Genomic DNA, 17,036 nt, shown 5'->3' with positions numbered 1-17,036 from the left:
TTTAACCGTAGTTTTATTAATTCAACTGTAGATAAAAAAATTGTAGATACTGTTAATATTAATAATAAGAATATTGTAATTAATCCCACCACTTCCGGTATTTCTGTAGATTTAGACTTCCAGCTCTTACCAGATCATGCTAATCTCGTTAAAGAAAAAAACCGTGAAAATTTGAAGTTGCCGGATCGACCCTTGGATTTAAATATTTTATATAACGCCAAGTTAGTAGCTCTCTTGACTGAAGACGATCCCATGTATAGTCCAATTGTTAAAGCACTTCAAAATAAGGTGGAGAAGATTAATGCAGATTCTCCGTATTTCAAACATTTCACCCGCGACCTACACGAATCCGACGGATTACTCTACATGGACGGCAAACTCGTTATTCCATTTACTTTACGAAACGCGATGATGAAGACCCTTCACGAAACACATCCAGGTCAATTAGGAATGAAATATTTGGCCCAATACATCTGGTGGCCCCATATTAACAGACAAATTTACTTTCACGGAATAAATTGCTCAGAGTGTACATCGGCGGGTAAGATTTTGAAAACTGTTATCCCTAATTCACAAATTAGTGAACTTCCTCCATTATCGGAACCAAACGAAGAACTTAATTTAGATTTCGCTGGTCCTTTGGATTCTTATTGGGGGTCAAATAAATACATTTTACTTTGCATTGACAGATTTTCTAAATTTCCGTCGGCAAAAACTACATCGTCTACTTCTTCAAAAACAGTTAAAGGAATTTTTACAAGACTACATATTCTTACACGGAATACCTTATTCTATAAGGGTAGATCATGCTACTTGCTTTTCAAGCCAAGACATTAAATTATTCTGTGATTCCAACAACATCAAAATAATCTTTTGTACAGTTGGCGACCATCGTTCCAGCGGATTAGTCGAAAAATTAGTACACACTGTGAAAGTCAAACTACTGGCTATTTCAAAAGAAAATCATAAATGTACACTGCAAAATGCCGTTTCAAAAATCATCTGGAATTTACGCTCTACCTATCAATCAAAAATTAAATGTTCACCCTTCGAGATTCACTATAACAGAAAACCAAATACTATTTGGAAAAAAATAGCTTCTGGTAAACCCTCCTTTGGAATTTTAGACAAAGAGAAATCAATACTGTCTAAGGAACGAGCTAAAGATTGGAACGCGGATGATAGACTAGAGGACGGCTACAAGGACGATTTGATAGCCAAGAAGAACCAAAGCTCGACTGAAAAAGGCTACGACACAGACTATGCTTCATCCTCGAAAATCACCTCCAATAGACTACCAATCAAAAGTCCATTCAAAGGTAAAATCCTTCGGAAATCTAACGGTAACATAAACCGAGACTGTTTCTATAAGGAACTAAATAAAAGAATTATAAATTCATCCACTTCGACAGTAGAGTTATCCGACGGAAAAATAATACGAAAATCCGACATTGCGATTCCTATTTCTACCTCAAATAAAATCAGACCTTTTAAAGGAAACATTTCATTCCCGTATTTTCCTATTGCTAATGTTGAAGTAGGTCAGAAACAGGAAGGCCCAACACGGAAACCAAGATCAAAAATGCCAACCAAAAAAATGACCAGACAATTGGATCCGACCCCATCCGACAACTTAACTAGGACACGCATATCAGGGTCATCACACAAATCTACAAGAAGACAAACACGCCACTCAAAGAAGTCATCAACTCCTCCAGGTTACCTTGCTTCGGATGAATCTATGCTAATTCCTTCGGATATTTCGGATACTAGTGAATGGGAATGGATAGCGGGCGGTTTCCCTTGTAGAGACGTAGCCAGAGAACGCTTTATTTCAGACTCAAATACACCTCACCTCTCAATCGGAAATAATTCTAATTCCGCTGTAACAAATCCTGAAATAAAATCTGAGATTTTAGAAAACGACATTGACCCTAACAGAGAACAATCTATGGACCAATCTTACGAGTGCCCAATAAGCATAATACCCGCTTGCCGAACACCTAGTACTGCGGAACAGAGAACCGTGAACCAGGGAGAGGACAAAGACACCATCGAACAACAGGACCTGCAAGACGAATGTAATCCAACGGATAACAACTCAGTTACAGATTTTCCGGTGTACGAGATAAGCGACTCAACTGACGAGTGTGCTACACCTCCCAATCCTACCATCATATCCGGTAAAATTCCTCCTACCATCCGCCGTTCTAGTAGAAATGTCGGCCCACCAAAATTTTATGGCAAACGTTATTTTATTGATGCCGTAGAGAACGTTCAAGAAGCCTCCGGTTCTGCGGCCGATCCTATCGTGATAGAAATTGAGGAATCACACGAGACCAACAACAAGACGACTCCGGCGGAGTTAATTGTCCTAGACTCAAATCCAACATCTTCAGACCAAATGTCAATCTCATCAACTGACGAATCGCTGAGGATGGAAGTAGAAAATTTTGGAGATCATTCTGATCTAGACAGCGAACTTTTTAACACTGAACTTGAAAACTTTCTAAATGATTATAAAACTTTATAAACATTTAGCTTTACCCTAATCTGTTATATTGGCATATCAAGGAGCACATATTACCCTATAAACCGGTGCTAATCTTCAGGTATCAAAATGTTGATCAGTAAACTTGAGTACTTCATCAAAAATCCTTCGGATAAATCATCAGTAAAGGAAAACATCATCTGGTGCTCTTAAAATTTCTCTAAGTCGACTTCCCTCTAGTTTGTGTATCGCAAATCAATGCTCCACCCATAAAACTTGGTGACAACTTCATCGCATTCTAACTTCTTAACCCAGCCCTTATCCGTCGGAATCCGGATAATCATTCTCACAGTTATAGTTGCTGTATTTAATCCCATAGGGGCGCTTCAGTTAGTGTCAGTTCCTTATTTACGGCGCTTAAACTTTTTCTTTTCCTCGTCCTTAAAGGGGGAGAAAGGAGTCAGACTTAGTTAGTCATGGTGCTTTATTTTATTCGTAATTTAAAAATGTTTTCCTGCTTAGGGGAATGTTGTGATTTACATCATGTTTTGCAATTACTGCGAAACATATTAGTTTAATTAACTGGTCACTCTGATATGACCTTCATTGGCCATTCTCTCCGGCGGAGAGAATGATCTTTCATAGTTTTAATGTTTTAACCCACCGACTAATTAATCTTAATTCCTTATTCTTTTTAATAGTTTTAATTTAGAATTAGCTACAACAAAGTAACATTTTATCATTTGGGCTTAAATATCGTTTTGAAAATGAGGGGAAATAGTCGAGATCTTTTTTCCGAAAGTCAAATAAAGTAAAAGCAGTTCAACGGAAAGCCCTTTATATATTCAACAAAGCTTTTTTTTAAAATAAATACTGTCAAATTCCCAAGTAAAATTTGATAATTAATTTTCATTCCTATCAAACCTTACTTGAGATGAATTCGATATATTATTTGGTGCAACAGCTTTTAAAACGCCAGAAATCTTGATACAACTGATGTCATGTTATTTGAGATCACTTGTTACTTGAAGTGGACCAACATTTCCCAACCTAGAATTTTGATTTTCTTTAGGTTCAACAGACAGTTGATGCCATAATCAACTTATAATAATGCATAAAATTTAACTTCAATGCACAATTTTGTAGGAAAAACCTTGCAGGATAACAATTTTTGATGTCATATTTTTAACCTTTCGTGTGGCCATAATTTTAACCTTTATTTGACTAGCGTATTGTTCCGAGCACTCTCGAAAAATGGGAAGGAACTAAAATGTAGTATCCGTTTATGAAAGTAGTGTCCACTAGTGTCCACTAGCAAACAGCAAAGTATAAAAGTCACGAAAAACGTGATCGTTTTCTAATTTCATAAATGGAATTTAATTATCAGATTTTCTAGCGAAAAAAAATTTCTTAGTGATGAATTTCTCAAATTAGGTTAATTTTAGCAAAAAAGTGCCATCACACAATGTTTTATAAATTTAAAGAGCTTTAAGGCAATCTATTTTTATACAAAAGTTGAAGATTTTTCAAAAAATATTTCAGTTTTTTTTCTGTTTCTTTGCGTTCGTTACTCTTTTCCACATGTCAGGTGATGTTTTAAATTTTCGGACAAACTTTTAGACTAAAAATTTCAGATTGAATTTCCATTTACTTTTTCTTGCATTTTTATATTGCAGCTTTTTTATTGGCTCTGGTAAGCAATTCACCAACTATATATAAATATCATTTAACAACAACAAACTCCAAATCCAAAAAAAAATCCGAAACATTTCTTACTTTAAGTTTCATCGTTATAAAAATCACAATTGTCAAAAAATTGTGCTACTTGCACAGCAACCGGCTATCTTTGTGTTTTTTGTGGATGAAAGTCTTCATCTTCTGCAGGTGGCGAGGCACAGTCAGCTGATGGGGAAACTGAACCTGCCGATGCTGATGCTGTCACCCAGGAGGATGCGGAGGACGTGCGAGAGTCGCAACTTGTCTCAGTGCCCCAAGACAGTGATGACCAACAGCAACAGGGCAATGATCCCAATAGGCTGCACCCGCACAGGTCAACCGGCGGTCAAGGCCAAGGTCAGGGGTCACAATCGCGCCCACCGTCTTACGGTACGAACTTGTTGTCGCAGAAGCTCACAGACGCTCAAATGTGGTACAAATTGAAATCAGTAAAGACAAAATTTAAAATCATGCCACAGAAAAAGCTTGGCAAAACTGCCTTTGAGACCCTAAATTTATATGTATTTCCAAACCTTCACTGCGTTTGTATTTTTTCGTCTTTCATTTATTATACTGATTTTTAAGATTTTAGCCAAGTGCAGTCAAATGGTTCTCAGACAGCAGAAAACAACAAAAAAGGCGCATTTTGTTTCAAAAAAGAAGCTGTGAGCTCCAAGCTCCAATAAACCAATCTGTTTCAGCCACTTTCAACAAAAACGATAGCCGAAAACAGCCGAGTGTGTCGCAAGAAGAGGACATGGTCACAGCCATGCAGAGTTTCTCGAGGGCGAGTAGTCAAGCCAACAAAGGAGGTGCACCACAGAGTGTGAACAACAATTACAATCAACAACCTCAAAACCAACAAGATAATGGACATCCGGAATGGCTGTCACCCTCAGGTATGCATTATCTGCTACATGCAGGGGCAGATATAGAGGAGATCGACTCTCGCACCACCCAAAAAACCCAAAAAGTCCCTTTTTGATAATATTTGATGCTATCCATTTTATGCTGACCGACCCTAGAGTTTTTCTAAAGGAACGAAATTTTCAGAAAATTGACCATCTCACCACCTAAAGGGTTGGTGCTCCTTTGGCACTATATTAAGACATTAAAACATTCGGCCGAATTACCGTAAAAATGTTCTAAGGGGGTTCACGCGAATTTTGAAGCGGTTGTTTTTGGTCAAAAACGTTTAAAAACTTTCCGTAAATAAGCACAGAAACGGTATTTTGCCCTCTTTATTTTAATCAAAAAAGGTTTAAAGAGGCCTGTTATAGAATTTTTCAAACTCCCAAAATCCCCTACTCCGTCCCCCATCAAGCCTGCCCTCGAGAAAATTCTAAATCCTCCGTGCTCAAAACCTTCCAATAAGTGCCCAAAATCAGTGTTCTGGGCTCAATTTCAGTTCACAAAATTTGATTTCGGTACATATATCTTTTTGCCAAAATTGCGTATACTTGACGTTTGTTTAAGGAAAGCTTTAGAAATGGTAGATGTACAAAATAAACAATGTTTGATATTACTATAAAAAACCCTCCACGACTCGTAAAAATTTTAGATCAGGCCATGCCCAGAACAGCATATAAATACGCAATATAGCTCTAATAAAGTGATGCCCAATGAATAAACTGTCTTCATAACACTCAACATTAATTTTAGGTGCTAAGCGCAAAGAGATGAAAAAAGCGAAAGCAGTTCTGAATAAAGTGTACCAGGCACTGGAGGCCAAAGCGAACAAATCACGCCAGTCCAAATCTAAATCCAGGGCATCCAGGGACACCAAAGGAGGGGGAGCAGGCGGTAAAGATATGGAAGGGGTGCAGTTGGACAGGAAGGAGTTGCAGAAGATAATCGACAAGGAGTTCGGCAAGGGGGAGGTGGGTAAGATACTCGGTGACTCGTCACGCTCTCTCACTCCTCCGTGAGAGGCGAGTAAAATCCTTGGTGGCACAACACAAAAAATAACTCGGAGAAGTTTCATCAATTTAGTTTCTGATTGAAATTTAAACTTTAAATAAATTTTTAAAACAATAAATTTAAAAATCAAGAGGCAGCCGAGTTTTTTTCTTTCTTACTGAAATGAAAGCCAAAGATTCCGTCACAAATTTTTATCGAACAAATATTGCTCCAACGCAGTCAAAAACTTCATAAGGCCGCTGTTAAAAACATTTCCCAATTAGGCCCCTCAAGTGACTGACAAAACAGCGCTGGCATTTGAGAACGCCTACTTGAGACAGAAGAGGAACTGTGTCCTTCTGGATGAAGAGGGAATGGAAGAAGGAGAGGAGGGGGAGGAGGAGGGGTCAGAGGGGGACGAGAGTGGGGCTGGAGGAGGCAAGAGGGACTCGAAGAGCAAAAAGAGGCGTGGCAGCGAAGACGAAACTTCAGTAAGTTCTAAGTTCACTATTTATTTTCATAAGTGTAGTTATAAAGAGTGATTTGTCTGCTAATGAATCGAATGCGACCAATGTCGAAAATATATTTCAAATAAGACTATTTATAGACTTGATGTCCGGAATTTCTCGGCAACTAAAAGAATGAAAAAAGAAAGTATTCAACAAAAAAATTGATTGATATTTTTTTCAAAAGAGTAATAACAACCTATTTTTTTGGATTTTCAGATGAAATATTTTTCTTGTTCCTGTTTGATTTATTAAACAGGTATTATGAAAACGTTTTTTTTTTCCAGATGAGATCTGGTTTTTTTTTTCCCAAAAAACTACCCGTCAAATTCTCATAAAAGTGGTACCAATGGATTCAGTAGCGTTTCACCTACCTGCCTGCATAAAATTTAGGGCAATTTTTACCCTACCCCACCCCCTACGGTCTTAGAAAAGCTTCACAACTCGGTACTTTTTTCACTTTTTGCCCATTTTTTCGGAAATTTTCGATTTCCTCAAAAACGACCCGTCCAGATTTGGGATTAAGGGTTTAATCGATAGACCAGGTTGTAGGAAACTCCCATGCACAAGCGGCTGGTCCCTAATTTGCTTAGGGGAAGAGCTATAGACTTAGGAAAAGTCACTTTTTTGATTTTTTTGCCTATTTTTTCGGAAATTATCGATTTCCTCAAAAACTACCCATCCAGATTTGGAATTAAGGGTTAAATCGATAAAACAGGTTGTAGGAAACTCCCCCGCACAAGCGGCTGGTCCTTAACTTGCCTAGGGGAAGAGCTATAGACTTAGGAAAAGTCACTTTTTTGACTTTTTTGGCCTTTTTTCAAATCTTTCCGATTTCCTCAAAAACTACCCGTCCAGATTTGGGATTAAGGGTTTAATCGATAGACCAGGTTGTAGGAACCCCCCCCCCTACACAAACGGCTTGTCCCTAATTTGTCTAGGGGAAGAGCTATACACTTGGGAATAGTCAATTTTTCGGTTTTTAGGCCATTTTTTCAAACTTTTTCGATTTCTTCAAAAACTACCCATCCAGATTTGAGATTAAGGGTTTAATCGATAAACCAGGTTGTAGGAAACTCCCCTGCCCAAGCGGCTGGTCCCTAATTTGCTTAGGGGAAGAGCTATAGACTTAGGAAAAGTCACTTTTTTTATTTTTTTGCCTATTTTTTTTGGAAATTATCGATTTCCTCAAAAACTACCCATCCAGGTTTGAAATTAAGGGTTTAATCGATAAACCAGGTTGTAGGAAACTCCCCCGCACAAGCGGCTGGTCCTTAACTTGCCTAGGGGAAGAGCTATAGACTTAAGAAAAGTCTCTTTTTTGACTTTTTTGGCCTTTTTTTCGGAAATTGTCGATTTCCTCAAAAACTACCCATCCAGATTTAGGATTAAGGGTTTAATCGATAGACCAGGTTGTAGGAAACTCCCCTGCCCAAGCGGCTGGTCCTTAATTTGTCTCGGGGAAGAGCTGTACACTTAGGAAAATTTTTTTTTAAAAGTTTTTTGGCATTGGAATAAAGATTCAATATACTTATTGTGTGTATTTTTTAGACAACGGAATCCGCTATGCTTACGTTTTCTCGCTTTTGCTTGGTGCTATTGGCTTTCTGTTGAGTTTTTTTGTATGGTTTGAAGAAGTCCAACGAGAAGTTGAACGAGTTACGCTAGTTCTCTTTAATCAGGTCGGTTTGTTCCAGAACGTTTTTGTGATGTCAGTTATAGTCAACATATTATAGTCATATTTGCAATGCTTGGACAAAATTTAATTAATTCGAAAATTAAAGAGTCGTTAGAAAAATGAAAATTACTTTATTTCATTAATGTTAGCTGGTTTGTGAAACACACATTTCACTTAATTCTAGTGAATAATTATTCACATTGTTGAAGCATTGTGCATATGATTTTATTTTAAATATATTTAGCATGTAACCATGATTGATACGGTTTGCCTTGTCGCACTGTGAAAGGCCCGTTTAATGGGAGGTCATAAATCACTTAAAACATGCGCCAATCGATCAGTACGACACCATTGTCATCTTGTGTGGAAGCAATGATGTATTGAAAATGTCACCTGATGCGCTCATAGATCAATTCAGAGGTATCATTAAAAATCTGTATCTCTCACTTTAATCATTTATATACTTCAATTCTAGTCCTCAAAGGTGTATTAGAACAAGGGGGAGGACGATTTTTTGTATGATCTCTCCTCCCCCGCCAGAACGACGTCTATCGGCCGCGGGCTATCCTTCTAAATAGGGAACTTAAAAAGTTGTATGGTTCCGAAAACGTTACCAATGAATGCATAAGCTTCTCTTTCACTTTTTTTGCGTAGGAAGGGCGCTATCGACTTGAGAAACCTGAAATTTTAAAACAATTTTAAAATAATCAATATTAAAATAATCAAACAGGTCTCTCCAGCTTTCAGCTGGGCCCCTAGTGTATAGTAATTGAATTGAATTTTTTTCTCTTGTAGAGGATTCTCTTGAAGGGATAAATGTTCTCTTGTAGAATAGCCATAAATTCTATTCAACTATCGAATCATTAATTTTTGATCTAGAAAATCATGCAAGCTCCCCTAGTTGCAACACCGCGTACTCCTCGCACACCCAGGCGCAGTGACGGCACTGGCCAATCGGGGGAGGTAGAGGGCGACCAGCAGATAGACCACGCGACTGCCTGGGATAAACTAGAACTAGCCAGGATGATGTTGAGGATATATATGAAGCACAATGACTTCACAGTCAGTCAGCTGGATCAGCTGCACGCTCTCAATGAAGACATGGCTAGAAAAGTAAGTAACACAAATTTTACATTGTTCCAAAAAATTCATTTTTCCAGTTAGGTTATGAATTTGAATTTAATCAAGGCAACAACTTGTACACTGCAATCAATCCGCATGTAGAAGATCAGTACGCTTCGAAATTTCATAAGCATTTCGGCGCAGTGTATTTTTATGCTGATTTGTCGCAGTATATAAGTTGACGGTTTGACTGTTCGCTCGTGTTTGTTCTCAAAATCCGCAATTGGCCACCATTGCGACCCAGAAGAGATAAGTCTCAACTTACGCGACCTAAGGAGATAAGACGCAGTTTTGCGCGACTGGAAAATATCGGCTTTACTTTGCGCGACGCAAAAGAGATAACTCGCAACTTAGCGCGACAAAAAAATTTTGGAGCAACTTAGCGCAATCAAAGAAATTTGGCGCGACATTGCAAGAAAAGATAATGAGCTAATTTTCCCAATTTTTGTTCGAAAATGTGAATTATTACAAAATGGGGCTTGGTGAAGGCGAAAATGAAGGGAGGGAACTGACTATGGTGGGGATGAAGTGATGAGAGATGGAAAGGGGGACAGGTGATTTTTTTCCAAAAGTCTACCTTACCGCGCCCACGCCCAGCTCGCCAATCCCCAACACCCTCGTCACCTTAACAAAGCCACCTGAATCTTTCGATATCCTGCTGATTTCTACGTAAAACGTAGAAGCAGTTTAAAAAGTTCAGAATCGACATTTTTGTGTTAGGCTACATGCAACAAAATGATCGTAACTTTTTTTGTTGTGCTCAGATAGCTTTGGTGATACAAATCGTAAACAATCAATCAGACGACGCCTCTGCGTCCTCGGCAACCTCCTCCGTGCCTAATCTCGAGGGCCCTTCCCAGCAAGGCAAGGGTTCAGGAAGCCGAATGGCGGGATCCAAACAATCGGCAATCAAAGGATCCAAGAACGCTTCTAGGTCAACGTCGGCAGCTAGAACTGGGTCCAAAATGAGTCGCAACAAGTCTGATGCTTCTAGATCAAAATCGAAAGTGAAGTCAAAAACTAGTTCTGAGATGACACCAAGCGAAGACGAAAACGACAGCCGAGACGACTCGGACGCCGAGAGCGGATCCGAGGAGATGTCTAAGTCTGCCAAAAATTCCAAGTCTAAAAGCGCAAAATCAGGTCCTAGAATTAGTCATACTGAGATTGAGAATTCAACTTATGCTGAAATGACTACACAAGGGAGCAAGAAAAAGTCTAAAAATTCAAAATCAGAGGCATCCAAATTCAAAGCGAGTAAAATGAGTGGGTCTAAAGGCAATAAAAAGAGCGGATCGCAAAACAGTCAAACTGATTCTGAAAATTCAGAAGAGGATAATAGCGATATGAAAAAATCATCGTTGTCAAAAAGTAAGTCGAAAGTTTCAACGGCTCCCACTAAAACGTCGCAATCCAAAATGAAAGGAAGTAAACAAAATGAATCAAAGGTCAGCGACGCTCAAAGTGAAGACGAGGATTCAAATGAAGATGGCAAAAAGTCGGGCGCATCTGGAACCAAAACAACGTCGACAAAATCGGGAAGTAAAGGCTCGAAATCATCTTCGAAGTTGAAATCAAAAGGTTCAAAAGAGAGCAATAACTCTGACGATTCAGCCGACCAAGATTTGAAAACAGGCAAAGAAAGGTCAAAGTTAACCGCTAATTCTAAATCGAAGTCAAAGGGAAGCAAGAATTCGAAGAGCAAAGCTTCTAAGAATTCGAAATCCAATGCTGAGGAAAACTCTTCGGATGACGATAAATCGAACGAAGGAAGTTTAGAAGACGAAGAAGATGACAAAAAGAAAAGTAAGTCGAAAAGCAAGAAAAGCAAAAACGAATCAGAAACTGATACTAGGAGCAGCAAAGCGTTAGACGAGGGATTGAAGAAAAGTATGCAGTCGCTTTTGAGCACTTCGGCTTCGAATGTATCTGGAGAGTCAGCTAGTAGCAAAGGCAGTAAGACGAAACATTTAGGCGATGCGTCAGTAAGCAAAAGTCGAGCGTCGTCGAAAAACAAGGAGAGAGATGGTGAAAATGATTGAAATAAAAAGAATATTAAATATAAAAAATAGTAGTATCTTTGAAGAATAGCAGTATCTTTGAAGGAATTGATCCTTAATTACTATTTTGACTCAATAAATACTTCGAGAAAGGTTTTAGACATTCGGGCATAAGTTTTAATGAACTAAATAGCTGGTAGTTCATTAAGGTTAATCGCTTTTTTGAAAAAGTTTCTTTTGTGAGCTTACTGAATACGCCTAAATTACGACGGAATAATAAAAACAAAATAGTGATTGCCACAGTCGCGTGCTTGCGAGCTTGCCTACAGAGGGTAGGTTTCTATACGAAAATTAGAGCCGATTATCGGCGCGAAGCGGCTACCTTAAAACGAGATAGGAAGCTCAGTTATATCTGACCATTTGAACTGTTTATAGAACATAGGATAAATTGGCATAGAGTAAATTGGCATCGGGTAGATTTTCATGGAACCAATAAGGTAATCTAGCTATAGCTAATGTACAATTAAAATCACCGCAGAAGGAAATCAATGAAATGAGACAGGAAAACTACCAGCGATTGGAAAAAAAGTTTCTCCTCATTTTTGACAACTTATCCAGATTTGAACGTTCTATTTGATCATGTAATTGCTTTTTTGCTACGACTTTCGTCACAAAAGTAGCGGAATATTTTTGCTCGGGGTGGGTTTTTTCTTCAGGCAAATTTCGACTTTTTGACGGAATTTTTTAAATCTCATTCATAAGGTATTATTGTCTTGTCCTTAAATTTGAAAAGATACTTCAGCTGTGATCATTTTTCGCAAACTTATTTGGGTGTAAAGATTGTCATTTTGGCCAATTTTGTACAACTAACGAGCAATATATTTCGCACTATTAACGCGTAAGCGGAGATTTAATCCGTCGTAGAAAATGTTTCAAATTGGTTAAAGGAAGAATATTTGCCAATATTGATTTGTTACTACGAGCCAAAATTATCACTTTGTACTTTATATGGAATGTGGGGGGATGATTTTCACAAAATAAATCTCACACTAGAAAAATCTCAATTTACTTTTATTACATCTCATTTTTTCCTTTTATTAATGTTCAATAGACTTAATAGGCAATCGAAACATTCAGGGCTTTGCCCTGATACGAGCAATCTGTTTTCAAATTTCCTGTTTCATTTTTAATACAATCGCCGTGATAGAGGCAAAAGTATTTCGCACTCACATGTGTTTCGTCAGTTCGACGCAAAACCAAGAATTACAAATAAATGTTAAACGGGGTCAAATGATATATGACATTTAAATCCTTTTGAACGAGATTTGGGACATATTAAAAAACTTTTGAAAAATTTAGACTGATGTCGTCATTTTTGAAAACAAATTGATATCATTCGGATGTCTCCTACTTTGAGTGTTTGACACTAGAACGTTATTTTGTTCAATTACTTGGCGTTTTTAACAATTTCTTGAAGTACTCAAGATTTTCAAAACGTTTTCGAAAAATAATTTTTTTAGTATGTGAATTTACTAGGCTTTTTACCTAGTTATGAAATAAGTGTCGTTTTTTGCGGGTGGTAAGATTGGAGAACTACACGACAACGGCGATAACGTAACAAATTAATGAATTCGGCAAGCTTGACATCTTTTTTGTCAAAAAAATAAAATCAAACAAAAACTGTACATTTTTTTTGTTTTTAAGCTTTTTTCTAATTTTTTTGCACAATACTTTTAATTTCTTTTAAAAAACAATTTTGCTAAAAAAATGCTAAAAAAAACCTGCAAAATTAGATATCTTAATAGCAAAAACAAATTTTTTGTCATACAAGTCTTATAAATAGTATAAATAGTAAATTTTCGTGCAACTAGCGGTAATAAGTTGGAAAAACCTCAAAATTTCAAACCAGCTTTTCTCGACACTAAGACAATTTATGAAAAAGTTTTAATGTCGTTCGAATCACGACTGAAAGGGCTGTAATATGATAGATAACTCGACCCATTGCAATAATTTTTCAGGTACCTGATTTTGCGTGGAAAGCCGAAAAAAAAACTAAAACATGCCCGAATACTAAATTCCACCCCATTTTCAAGGTTCGGAAAAAATTTTTCGCTATAAATTTTCCGTTTACCTGCTTAGAAATCGGCTTTTTGAATTATTCCGACCACTGAAAGTGGGTATGACTCTGTCTTTGGGTATGCTATAGGAGTATCCATTAGTTCATTACTCTTAATGAATGATTATGTTTACCAGCCAATTAAAGGACAAATCAAAAATTGAAAAACAAAACCTTGAAAAATAGTTTTGTGGAACTTGCAAAAAGAACAAAAAATCCCTGGAACAAAACTACCTGCACCATTGAAAACAGGATCAATACGTATAACTTTTTATTTCGTTGGGAAATCTGATAATGAATTTCCATTTTCGAAATTAGAAGTCGATCACGTTTTTCGTGAACTTTACACTTTTGCTGTTCGATAGTGGTGTTTGCCTTCCTTTTAACAATGCACTGAGCTGAAAAAGAAATCAAGCGGTTTAAAAAGTCAAACCGCGAAAAATCACAACTGAGAGTGAACAAATTCTAGGATTTTTTCGTGAAAAAAAAACAAAATCAGCAAGACCTATGTATGAGTATCTATTAGTTCATTACTCTTAATGAATGATTATGTTTACCAGCCAATTAAAGGACAAATCAAAAATTGAAAAACAAAACCTTGAAAAATAGTTTTGTGGAACTTGCAAAAAGAACAAAAAAATCCCTGGAACAAACTATCTGCACCATTGAAAACTTAAGATGAGCTTTCAAAATGCCATAAAGAAACCTTAACTTTATGCGGGCCCTAAGAAGACAAAAATAAACGAGGAAGTCGAAAACATCAAATACTCGAGAAAAATATTCGAAAATTTTCAGTTTCTACAAAAAACAAGTCCCGACTGAAATCGAACTTCTGTATTTTTTCTTCTCAGGCATGAAGTGTTACCACTGCACCGAGTGGTATTACTTCAAGCTTCATGATACCATTTTTTATGAATATCATGGAAAAAAGTAAACTAGGTAACACTTTTTGGAACTCAACCAGTTGCAGAAAACTGCAAAAAATTGTTCTGTTTTTTTAATTTGAGTAAAAAAAGCTCAATTTTTAGGCAAATTTGGTGATGCAGCAACTAAGCTGACAAAAAAGCAGAAAAACAGAATTCCGACAAAAAAAATTAACGAGCGGACAATTTTCCGCTTACAAAAAAAAACAAGTCTTGGCCGGATTAGAACAAATGAACTTATTGAACGTAATTATAAGCAGTTTCGTTAGCTCTTCGCCACATATGCGAATTAAGGTCTCTCTTGATTTCATATGAAATAAACGTGATGCACGTGTTTCTGTTAAACTAGTTGTTAACTCGAAAAAGTCTATATTCCGGTTTGATAACGCTTGCTAGTTGAAAGCGTCATAACAATTTAATCGAAGCTCTAAGAGTTTCAAAAATCTTTCACACAGAGGCGAAGTTGCACTTCGCATACACAAGCAAAAAATATGATCGACAACGCTACTGGGGAAAACTGAATGAGTTAAAATTTGACTCTACAAAATTTCTTAAGTGACGCACGCCAATTATGAGTCTACATAATTGCAAAGTGAGGCTCTTTTTCCTTCCCCCCCCCCCCACCTCACATGAGTATCAATTTTACGACATAACGACTAGTTTTACAAGGTTGATTATGAAGACCAAATATGTTTATCATGGCCTAATTAGTCTGTATGTCAATTTTCATAGCAATCGGACAACTTGAACAGTTATTTTAATTATAAAAACTTGCAGGTGGGGGGGAGGAAAAAGAGCCCAAAGTGACGCAAGCCAATTATGACGCCTTAGCAGTACCAGTCAATTTGAAAAGAAACTTATCAACTAACATGCCTCAATTAATGAAGCGGACGCATTTTAGCTAGTATACAAAAAAGTTCATTAAAAACATCCGACCCTACCCAGATTCGAAACCTCTTATTTTGCTGCTGGTCGCCTTCTCTACCTCTACGCTACAGAACCACGATACCTTGAAGCTGAAGTGCTATGTGTAATATAAAAGTCTGTGTTAATATCCTTAGCATTGGCTGTACTTATTAGCTGGATCACAATGAACACTTTCAAAATGAACACATTTTGTCGCAACAATATTTGCGACTTAGTTTGAAAAAAAAAGAAAGTTCATACTATAACACAAGCTATGCTTGTGTAAGTATCAAAACTGATTTGATAAATCTAATCTATTTTCAGAAAACTGGATCAATAAATGAAGTTAAAAAAATTCGCAGAAAAAACTTCGCGTAACTAATTTTATCCTGAAAAAAAATCAACAAAAACACCCGAACTGAGTAAGTGACTTAACGTCGCTCATCAACATTTTAAAAATCTGGCGAAATTTCAATTTTTTTTGGCTTCCACTAAAAAGAGAGGAAAATTATTTCTTAAAAAAGAGATTAAATAAGGAATTGAATTCACAATCTAAGCAAAATGAGGAATTGAATTCATTATCTCAGCAAAAAAAATAAAAATAAGAAGGCACTTAGTTATATTCGAATTGCTTAAATTAATTGGTATCATCTACACAGTTTTAATTAAGGACAAGCACAAAAAATTTGGTAGCGAATTGAATGATTGAAGAAATCCAGCGCGATTAAAGAAAAACTACACTGATCCTACAAAATACATCGAATTAACAGTTCGATGTACTTGAAATAAACACCACAAACTCAAAGTGCATAATCTGCTAAATTAATTTATTCTTTAGTTTATAATCCGTTCAGTCCCAATTTAAGAAGAAACTCGGATTGGCTTTGCTTCTATTCACACTTCTAGCCTGTTCACCTCGGCTGCATGAAGGAAACCAGGATATACCTGGTCCCTTTGGTGGTGTTCAGACCCTCGTGTAAATGAGTCAGCTTCCCTGGATGAATTAACACCTCGCCTGGTTTGGAGTCGGTAACTGAACAGTTCTGTCGTATGAATCTGCAGCCTCCCCCTTCGTAGTCTTTTCCCCTGATGTTTAAGGCCATGTTTAGAGTGTAGGTTGATGCGTCATGATGCGGCCGGAGGAAACTTTGGTCTTCTGGTCTGTACCGGGCCACAAACATAAAGCCAGGATCTCCGTACTAAAGCAAAACCACGCCAGAATATCGGAAACAAAGTTTATATTTGATTTCGCATACAAACAAAAAAGAAAAAATGGCTTGAGTCACTTTTTAACAATATCAAAAATTATTTTGAAGAAAAAATAGTTCTGTTTTTGTTGATAGCTGCAGAATGCAAAAACTTTGATTAAATTAACCTTAATTAGATGGTCAATTTTTAAAAATTCTGCAGTCTATTCAGAAAACCTGACAGCTCAGCAATTAATTCTTAGCAGGAACTTACATCAGCTCTGGGATTATCAAAGGCGAAATTGAAATCAGGATATAAGACGTTGAAAACGGGCTCCATGAGATACTTGATGAGATGCAGCCAAGTGGTGTTGAATCCAAGCTGGTACAAATGCACATCTACTGTCGGATATGATTCCACAAATCCCTCGCCATGTCTTTTATCTGGAGCTTTACTGTGGCCTGAAACAGCTATCAGTGTTATCTGGAAAG

At 37.1% G+C, this 17,036-nt stretch overlaps 2 protein-coding genes across 2 annotated transcripts in view; one reads left to right on the top strand and one right to left on the bottom strand.

Moving 5' to 3' along the window:
* Positions 1 to 252: 252 nt before the first annotated feature.
* Positions 253 to 11,454, top strand: LOC134851956 (uncharacterized). Its single transcript, XM_063868230.1, has 9 exons — positions 253 to 541; positions 1,128 to 1,319; positions 1,920 to 2,183; positions 4,376 to 4,564; positions 4,909 to 5,106; positions 5,870 to 6,087; positions 6,391 to 6,597; positions 9,170 to 9,403; positions 10,177 to 11,454. The coding sequence occupies exons 1-9, from the start codon at positions 253 to 255 to the stop codon at positions 11,452 to 11,454; spliced, it is 3,069 nt and encodes a 1,022-aa protein (XP_063724300.1).
* A 4,810-nt stretch (positions 11,455 to 16,264) lies between these two features.
* Positions 16,265 to 17,036, bottom strand: part of LOC134852185 (procollagen-lysine,2-oxoglutarate 5-dioxygenase-like) — a 69,246-nt gene continuing 68,474 nt past the window's right edge. Inside the window, exons 16-17 of the mRNA XM_063868495.1 lie at positions 16,819 to 17,006; positions 16,265 to 16,556 (exon numbers count right to left, since the gene is read on the bottom strand). Of these exons, the coding sequence (XP_063724565.1) occupies positions 16,269 to 16,556; positions 16,819 to 17,006 (476 nt within the window). The 3' untranslated portion in view covers positions 16,265 to 16,268. The remainder of the gene's footprint in view (positions 16,557 to 16,818; positions 17,007 to 17,036) is intronic.

This window comes from Symsagittifera roscoffensis, chromosome 7 (assembly GCF_963678635.1).
Source record: "Symsagittifera roscoffensis chromosome 7, txSymRosc1.1, whole genome shotgun sequence".
Taxonomy (NCBI): Eukaryota; Metazoa; Xenacoelomorpha; order Acoela; family Convolutidae; genus Symsagittifera; species Symsagittifera roscoffensis.
This window is presented reverse-complemented; position numbering and strand designations above follow the sequence as displayed.

Bases quoted from the DNA above. Each gene is read 5' to 3' on its own strand.
- LOC134851956 (XM_063868230.1), top strand. From the start codon at position 253: ATGTATAGTCCAATTGTTAAAGCACTTCAAAATAAGGTGGAGAAGATT. The intron at 1,320-1,919 runs GTAAAATCCTTC...CTGAGATTTTAG, and splicing joins AATCAAAAGTCCATTCAAAG to AAAACGACATTGACCCTAAC. The intron at 5,107-5,869 runs GTATGCATTATC...CATTAATTTTAG, and splicing joins GGAATGGCTGTCACCCTCAG to GTGCTAAGCGCAAAGAGATG.